The sequence below is a fragment of the Coregonus lavaretus genome, assembly GCF_964263955.1.
Source record: "Coregonus lavaretus genome assembly, chromosome: 14".
Classification (NCBI taxonomy): domain Eukaryota; kingdom Metazoa; phylum Chordata; class Actinopteri; order Salmoniformes; family Salmonidae; genus Coregonus; species Coregonus lavaretus.
Genome location: NC_140001.1, coordinates 1,699,849 through 1,709,304, shown reverse-complemented (window position 1 = coordinate 1,709,304; position 9,456 = coordinate 1,699,849). Strand labels below are relative to the sequence as shown.

The 9,456-nt window shown below is 46.5% G+C and overlaps 1 protein-coding gene across 1 annotated transcript in view; it reads left to right on the top strand.

The window, feature by feature from the left end:
- Nucleotides 1–8,311: 8,311 nt before the first annotated feature.
- LOC311141339 (terminal uridylyltransferase 7-like) overlaps nt 8,312–9,456 on the top strand; it is a 28,234-nt gene continuing 27,089 nt past the window's right edge. The window contains exons 1-2 of the mRNA XM_084176634.1: nt 8,312–8,442; nt 9,174–9,443. Coding sequence (XP_084032760.1) covers nt 9,190–9,443 — 254 coding nt within the window. The 5' untranslated portion in view covers nt 8,312–8,442; nt 9,174–9,189. The remainder of the gene's footprint in view (nt 8,443–9,173; nt 9,444–9,456) is intronic.

Genomic DNA, 9,456 nt, shown 5'->3' with positions numbered 1-9,456 from the left:
TCAGATTTGCCAAATGGAGGGCGAGGGAGAGCTTTGTATGCGTCTCTGTGTGTGGAGTAAAGGTGGTCTAGAGGTTTTTTCCCTCTGGTTGCACATTTAACATGCTGGTAGAAATTTAAGTTTCCCTGCATTAAAGTCCCCGGCCACTAGGAGCGCCGCCTCTGGATGATTGTTTTCCTGTTGATTTATGGCCTTATACAACTCATTCAGTGCCGTCTTAATGCCAGCATTGGTTTGTGGTGGTAAATAGACAGCTATGAAAAATATAGATGAAAACTCTCTTGGTAAATAGTGTGGTCTACAGCTTATCATAAGATACTCTACCTCAGGCGAGCAAAACCTCGAGACTTCCTTAGGAGTTCATTTTGTGCACCAGCTGTTGTTTACAAATATACACAGACCGCCACCCCTTGTCTTACCGGAGTCAGCCGTTCTATCCTGACGATGTAGCGTATATCCCGTCAGCTGTATGTTGTCCATGTCGTCGTTCAGCCACGACTCGGTGAAACACAAGATAATACAGTTTTTAATGTCCCGTTGGTAGGATAACCGTAATCTTAGGTCATCCAATTTATTCTCAAATAATTGAAGATTGGCTAATAGGATTGATGGGAGCGGCAGTTTACTCGCTTGCCGTCGGATCCTTACAAGGCACCCCGACCTACGTCCACGATATCTCCGTCTCTTCCTCATGCGAATGACAGGGATTCGGGCCTTGTCGGGTGTCTGTAGGATATCCTTTGCGGACGCCTCGTTGAAGAAAAAATCTTCATCCAATACAAGGTGAGTAATCGCTGTCCTGATATCCAGAAGCTCTTTTTGGTTATAAGAGACGGTGGCAGAAACATTATGTACAAAATAAATTACAAATAACGTGGAAAAACACACATAATAGTACAATTGGTTAGAGGGCTGGTTAGAGGGCTGTAAAATGGCAGCCATCTTCTCCGGCGCCATTAATCATGATTAACCGCAGTCGGCGGTCCAATTCATCCCAAAGGTGTTAGATGGGGTTGAGGTCAGGGCTCTGTGCAGTCCAGTCAAGTTCTTCCACACCGATTCTGACAATCCTTTTCTGTATGGACCTCGCTTTGTGCACGGGGGCATTGCCATGCTGAAACATGAAAGGGCCTTCCCAAAACTGTTGCCACAGAATGGTCTAGAATGCCATCGTATGCTGTAGCGTTAAGATTTCCCTTCACTGGAAGTAAGGGGCCTAGACTGAACCATGAAATACAGTCCCAGACCATTATTTCCACTGCTCCAGGGTCCAATGGCGGCATGCTTTACACCACTCCAGCCAACGCTTGGCATTGCGCATGGTGACCTTAGGCTTGTGTGCGGCTGCTCGGGCATGGAAACCCATTTCATGAAGCTCCCGACGAACAGTTCTTGTGCTGATGTTGCTTCCAGAGGCAGTTTGGAACTCGGTCGTGAGTGTTGAAACCGAGGACAGACGATCTTTACGCTCTTCAGCACTCGGCGATCCCGTTCTGTGAGCTTGTGTGGCTTACCACTTCGTGGTAAAGGTCCCGTGTAGCTCAGCTGGTAGAGCATGGCGCTTGCAACGCCAGGGTTGTGAGTTCGTTTCCCACGGGGGGGCAGTATGAAAAATGTATGCACTCACTAACTGTAAGTCGCTCTGGATAAGAGCGTCTGCTAAATGACTAAAATGTAAATGTGGTTGAGCCGTTGTTGCTCCTAGACGTTTACACTTCACAATAACAGCACTTACAGTTGACCAGGGCAGAAATTTGATGAACTGACTTGTTGGAAAGGTGGCATCCTATGACGGTGCCACATTGAAAATCACTTAGGTCTTCAGTAAGGCCATTCTACTGCCAATGTTATACAATTTTATACACCTGAAATATCCGAAAGCACTAATTTGAAGGGGTGTCCACATACTTTTGTATATATAGTGTATATATGTAGACATTTAAGGAGTTACATACATGTAAAAAAATATATATATATATATACAGTATCAGTCAAATGTATGGACACACCTACTCATTCCAGGGTTTGTCTTTATTTTTACTATTTTCTTACATTGTAGAATAATAGTGAAGGCATCAAAACTATGAAATAACACATATGGAATCATGTAGTAACCAAAAAAGTGTTAACAAATCAAAATATATTTTATATTTTAGATTCTTCAAATAGCCACCCTTTGCCTTGATGACAGCTTTGCACACTCTTGGCATTCTCTCAACCAGCTTCACCTGGAATGCTTTTCTTGGCATTACACACAGGGGGCACATATAGTATATACACAGGGGGCACATATAGTATATACACAGGGGGCACATATAGTATATACACAGGGGACACATATAGTATATACACAGGGGGCACATATAGTATATACACAGGGGGCACATATAGTATATACACAGGGGGCACATATAGTATATACACAGGGGGCACATATAGTATATACACAGGGGGCACATATAGTATATACACAGGGGGCACATACAGTATATACACAGGGGGCACATATAGTATATACACAGGGGGCACATATAGTATATACACAGGGGGCACATATAGTATATACACAGGGGGCACATATAGTATATACACAGGGGGCACATATAGTATATACATTTTACATTTTACATTTTAGTCATTTAGCAGACGCTCTTATCCAGAGCGACTTACAGGAGCAATTAGGGTTAGGTGCCTTGCTCAAGGGCACATTTACGTCATTTAGCAGACGCTCTTATCCAGAGCGACTCACCAATTGGTGCGTTCACCCTATAGCCAGTGGGATAACCACTTTACAATTGGGGGGGGGGGGGGGGTGGGGTGGGGTAAGGGGGGGTTAGAAGGATTACTTTATCCTATCCCAGGTATTCCTTAAAGAGGTGGGGTTTCAAATGCCTCCGGAAGGTGGTGAGTGACTCCGCTGTCCTGGCGTCGTGAGGGAGCTTGTTCCACCATTGGGGTGCCAGAGCAGCGAACAGTTTTGACTGGGCTGAGCGGGAACTATGCTTCCGCAGAGGAAGGGGAGCCAGCAGGCCAGAGGTGGATGAACGCAATGCCCTCGTTTGGGTGTAGGGACTGATCAGAGCCCGAAGGTACAGAGGTGCCGTTCCCCTCACTGCTCCATAGGCAAGCACCATGGTCTTGTAGCGGATGCGAGCTTCAACTGGAAGCCAGTGGAGTGTGCGGAGGAGGGGGGTGACGTGAGAGAACTTGGGAAGGTTGAACACCAGACGGGCTGCGGCATTCTGGATGAGTTGTAGGGGTTTAATGGCACAGGCAGGGAGGCCAGCCAACAGCGAGTTGCAGTAGTCCAGACGGGAGATGACAAGTGCCTGGATTAGGACCTGTGCCGCTTCCTGTGTAAGGCAGGGTCGTACTCTCCGAATGTTGTAGAGCATGAACCTGCAGGAGCGGGTCACCGCCTTGATGTTGGCGGAGAACGACAGGGTGTTGTCCAGGGTCACGCCTAGGCTCTTCGCACTCTGGGAGGAGGACACAGCGGAGTTGTCAACCGTGATGGCGAGATCATGGAACGGGCAGTCCTTCCCCGGGAGGAAGAGCAGCTCCGTCTTGCCAGGGTTCAGCTTGAGGTGGTGATCCGTCATCCATACTGATATGTCTGCCAGACATGCAGAGATGCGATTCGCCACCTGGTTATCAGAAGGGGGAAAGGAGAAGATTAGTTGTGTATCGTCAGCGTAGCAATGATAGGAGAGGCCATGTGAGGATATGACAGAGCCAAGTGACTTGGTGTATAGGGAGAAAAGGAGAGGGCCTAGAACTGAGCCCTGGGGGACACCAGTGGTGAGAGCACGTGGTGCGGAGACAGCTTCTCGCCACGCCACTTGGTAGGAGCGACCGGTCAGGTAGGACGCAATCCAGGAGTGAGCCGCGCCGGAGATGCCCAGCTCGGAGAGGGTGGAGAGGAGGATCTGATGGTTCACAGTATCAAAGGCAGCAGACAGGTCTAGAAGGACAAGAGCAGAGGAGAGAGAGTTAGCTTTAGCAGTGCGGAGAGCCTCTGTGACACATAGAAGAGCAGTCTCAGTTGAATGACCAGTCCTGAAACCTGACTGGTTTGGATCAAGAAGGTCATTCTGAGAGAGATAGCAAGAGAGTTGGCTAAAGACGGCATGCTCAATAGTTTTGGAAAGAAAAGAAAGAAGGGATACTGGTCTGTAGTTGTTGACATCAGTGGGATCGAGTGTTGGTTTCTTGAGAAGGGGAGCAACTCTCGCTCTCTTGAAGACGGAAGGGACATGGCCAGCGGTCAAGGATGAGTTGATCAGCGAGGTGAGGTAGGGGAGAAGGTCACCGGAGATGGTCTGGAGAAGAGAGGAGGGGATGGGGTCAAGCGGGCAGGTTGTTGGGCGGCCTGCAGTCACAAGTCGCAGGATTTTATCTGGAGAGAGAGGGGAGAAAGAAGTCAAAGCATAGGGTAGGGCAGTGTGAGTAGGACCAGCAGTGTCATTAGACTTAACAAACGAGGATCGAATGTCGTCAACCTTCTTTTCAAAGTGGTTGACGAAGTCATCCACAGAGAGAGAGGAGGGGGGGGCGGGGGGGGGAGGATTCAGGAGGGAGGAAAATGTGGCAAAGAGCTTCCTAGGGTTAGAGGCAGATGCTTGGAATTTAGAGTGGTAGAAAGTGGGCTTAGCAGCGGAAACAGATGAAGAAAATGTAGAGAGGAGGGAGTGAAAAGATGCCAGGTCGGCAGGGAGTTTAGTTTTCTTCCATTTCCGCTCCGCTGCCCGGAGCTCTGTTCTGTGAGCTCGCAATGAGTCATCAAGCCACGGAGCTGGAGGGGAGGACCGAGCCGGCCGGGAGGATAGGGGACACAGAGAGTCAAAGGATGCAGAAAGGGAGGAGAGGAGGGTTGAGGAGGCAGAATCAGGAGATTGGAGGGAGAAGGATTGAGCAGAGGGAAGAGATGATAGGATGGAAGAGGAGAGAGTAGTGGGAGAGAGAGAGCGAAGGTTGCGGCGGCGCATTACCATCTGTGTAGGGGCAGAGTGAGTAGTGTGGGAGGAGAGCGAGAGAGAAAAGGAAACAAAGTAGTGGTCGGAGACATGGAGGGGAGTTGCAGTGAGATTAGTAGAGGAGCAGCATCTAGTAAAGATGAGGTCAAGCGTATTGCCTGCCTTGTGAGTAGGGGGGGACGGTGAGAGGGTGAGGTCAAAAGAGGAGAGAAGTGGAAAGAAGGAGGCAGAGAGAAATGAGTCAAATGTGGACATAGGGAGGTTGAAATCCCCAGGGGGCACATACAGTATATACACAGGGGGCACATATAGTATATACACAGGGGACACATATAGTATATACACAGGGGACACATATAGTATATACATAGGGGGTACATATAGTATATACACAGGGGGCACATATAGTATATACACAGGGGGCACATATAGTATATACACAGGGGGTACATATAGTATATACACAGGGGGCACATATAGTATATACACAGGGGACACATACAGTATATACACAGGGGACACATATAGTATATACACAGGGGACACATATAGTATATACACAGGGGGCACATATAGTATATACACAGGGGGTACATATAGTATATACACAGGGGGCACATATAGTATATACACAGGGGGCATATACAGTATATACACAGGGGACACATACAGTATATACACAGGGGGCACATACAGTATATACACAGGGGACACATATAGTATATACACAGGGGGCACATATAGTATATACACAGGGGGCACATATAGTATATACACAGGGGGCACATATAGTATATACACAGGGGGTACATATAGTATATACACAGGGGGCACATATAGTATATACACAGGGGGCACATATAGTATATACACAGGGGGGCACATATAGTATATACACAGGGGGTACATATAGTATATACACAGGGGGTACATATAGTATATACACAGGGGACACATATAGTATATACACAGGGGGCACATATAGTATATACACAGGGGGTACATATAGTATATACACAGGGGACACATATAGTATATACACAGGGGGTACATATAGTATATACACAGGGGGCACATATAGTATATACACAGGGGGTACATATAGTATATACACACTGAACAAAAATATAAACGCAAAATGCAACAATTTCAAAGATTTTACTGAGTTACAGTTCATATCAGGAAATCAGTCAACTTAAATAAATCTATCAGGCCCTAATCGATGGATTTCACATGACTGGGAATACAGATATGCATCTGTTGGTCACAGATACCTTTAAACGTAAGTGTGTGACCACCTCCGGATCTCTTCACAGTATCTCTGTACATTCAAATTGCCATCGATAAAATGCAATTGTGTTCATTGTCCATAGCTTATGCCTGCCCATATCATAACCCCACCGCCACCATGGGGCACTCTGTTCACAACGTTGACATCAGCCTGCCATCTGCCCAGTACAGTTGAAACCAGGATTAATCCGTGAAGAGCACATTTCTCCAGCGTGCCAGTGGCCATTGAAGGTGAGCATTTGCCCACTGAAGTCAGTTACGACACCGAACTGCAGTCAGGTCAAGACCCTGGTGAGGATGACAAGCACACAGATGAGCTTCCCTGAGACGGTTTCTGACAGTGTGCAGAAACTCTTCGGTTGTCCAAACCCACAGATTAATCAGCTGTCTGGGTGGCTGGTCTCAGACGGTCCTGCAGGTGAAGAAGCCGGATGGGGAGGTCCTGGGCTGGCGTGGTTACATGTGATCTGCGGTTGTGAGGCCGGTTGGACGTCCTGCCAAATTCTCTAAAACGACATTGGTCGAGAAATTAACATTCAATTCTCTGACAACAGCTCTGGTGGACATTCCTGCAGTAAGCATGCCAATTGCACGGTCCCTTAAAACGTGAGACATCTGTGGCATTGTGTTGTGTGACAAAACTGCAGTGGCCTTTTATTATCCCCAGCACAAGGTGCACCTGTGAAACGCTGTTTAATCAGCTTCTTGATATGCCACACCTGTCAGGTGGATGGATTATCTTGGCAAAGGAGAAATGCTCACTAACAGGGATGTAAACAAATGTGTGCACAAAATGTTAGAGAAATAAGCTTTTTGTATGTATTTCTGGGATCTTTTATTTCAGCTCCTGAAACATGGGACCAACACTTTACATGTTGCATTTATATTTTTATACTTTCTTATATTTCAGAAAGTATTCAGACCACTTGACTTTTTCCACATTTTGTTACGTTACAGCCTTATTCTAAAATGGATTGAATTGTTCAATCTACTCACAATACCCCATAATGGCAAAGCAAAAAAAGGTTTTTAGAAATGTTTGCTAATTTATTAAAAATAAAAACTGAAATATTAAATTTACGTAAGTATTCAGACCCTTTACTCAGTACTTTGTTGAAGCACCTTTGGCAGTGATTACAGCATTGAGTCTTCTTGGGTATGACGCTACAAGCTTGGCACACCTGTATGTGTAGGCCGTCATTGTAAATAAGAATTTGTTCTTAACTAACTTGCCTAGTTAAATAAAGATAAAAATAACAAATAAAATAAAAATGGGGAGTTTCTCCCATTCTTCTCTGCAGATCCTCTCATGCGCTGTCAGGTTGGACGAGGAGCATTGCTGTACAGCTATTTTCAGGTCTCTCCAGAGATGTTCAATCGGGTTTAAGTCCGGGCTCTGGCTGGGACACTCAAGGACATTTTTACATTTAGTGAGTGCATAATTTTTTTTTTCTTCATACTGGTCCCCCGTGGGAATCAAACCCACAACCCTGGTGTCACAAGCACCATGCTCTACCAACTGAGCTACACGGGTCATAGACATGCAGAGACTTGTCCCGAAGCCACTCCTGCGTTGTCTTGGCTGTGTGCTTAAGGTGGTTGGCCTGTTGGAAGTTGAACCTTCGCCCCAGTCTGAGGTCCTGAGCGCTCTGGAGCAGGTTTTCATCAAGGATCTCTCTGTACTTCTGATATGAGTGAAGGAAAAAAATTGGTCTCAGCCAACAATTATTTGAATAATTCAATTGATATTTTGTGCACAAAGGTGATCACTAAAGTGTCTTATTAGGAATTTTCTCATCTGACTTCTCTATGTGGCCGTGTTTGGAAATGGTCTTTCTCGGCCGGGCGTCAGTTAAACTGCAGTACCGAAGCAGAACTGTAGGAGCAGTCGAAAATGTGCTTCTAGATCGGAACCCCTAGCTGTTCACACGCGTATCTGCCCCCTCATTGGCTAGAATGATCCCACCTGATGCTGTATCTGCCCCCTCATTGGCTAGAATGATCCCACCTGATCTCGCCTCCTCCCGACTGCCTTCCATTTTTGAAGACGTTTCTTTTAATTGTTAGAGTGGGCGCTTGAGTACCTGGTAAATATAATGGATCATCTGTGTTGTGCTAGCTAAACTTAACGATAACGAATAAACACAGTAGCATGCTGGCCATACTAAGACAACAGGTATTTCTAAATATCTGCCTATTATTGTAATCATTTATGTTTGTGTATTAGCGAGTAGCCAGCAATGATTGGTAGCCAGCTAGCTAGCTAACACATTAGCTGGCGTTAGCGGTTTCATTTCACAACAGAAAGGTCAGATGATGAATTCAGACAGAGCTAGCTACTGGTTTTGTAGGAAAATTAAGTAAGCCAGAATAGATCCAACACATGCCAGCCCGAAGTCTTTAGGCTTAGCTAAGCAATAAGTCAGTAGCAAGCTAGCTAAATGTCACGTCATGGTGGCTAGTTTAGTTAGCCAACAATATTGTGACAACATGCTAACAGCTAGCTTCCGCAAAGAAACAATTTGCCAGTCAAGTTGTTTTAAAATGTAACGAAAGTATTTGCTAGTTAATATGTGATCCACACAACGTACTGGCAGTTGTTAGTAAACAGTTGGGCCTTAATAGTTAGCGTGCCAAACTGCTAGAAGCTAACTTTAGCTAGTTAGCTAGCCTAGCTTTTGAGGAAGTAACAGATATGGAGGTAAGCCAAATGAATGAACTGTCATTACCTGTGATCTCTGTATGAGCTAGTGGCCACTTAGTGCTTGTCCAGGGGTTCGTCAGTGCGCGTTTTTCCACAAGCACCCTGGACCAGAGCTAGTGGCCACTACATTCCCCAGAAGTATTGATGAAGTAGCAATGAATTTGATTTGAACTAGCTACATCTCTCTTTGTCTCTCTCCACAGGCCTAGTAGAAACACCATGGAAGAGTCAGGAGGCAGGCCACGCTACCCTAAGCAGGGAGGCCGGGAGAGGGGCGCGGTGGCAAACGAGGCAGAGGCCTGGAGGAACCAGGACGCTGGGAGGGGATACAGCCCCAAGCCAGAGAGGAGTGGCCAGGGGAAGAGGGGACGCCCCAAGAAGGGAGTGATGGGACCCCTCAGCAGCTCCCCTGGAGGGGGGGTGTTCAAGGGGGGCCAAAGCCCCTCTCAGAGGGAGGGTTTCCAGAGACCCAGGTACAAAATACAC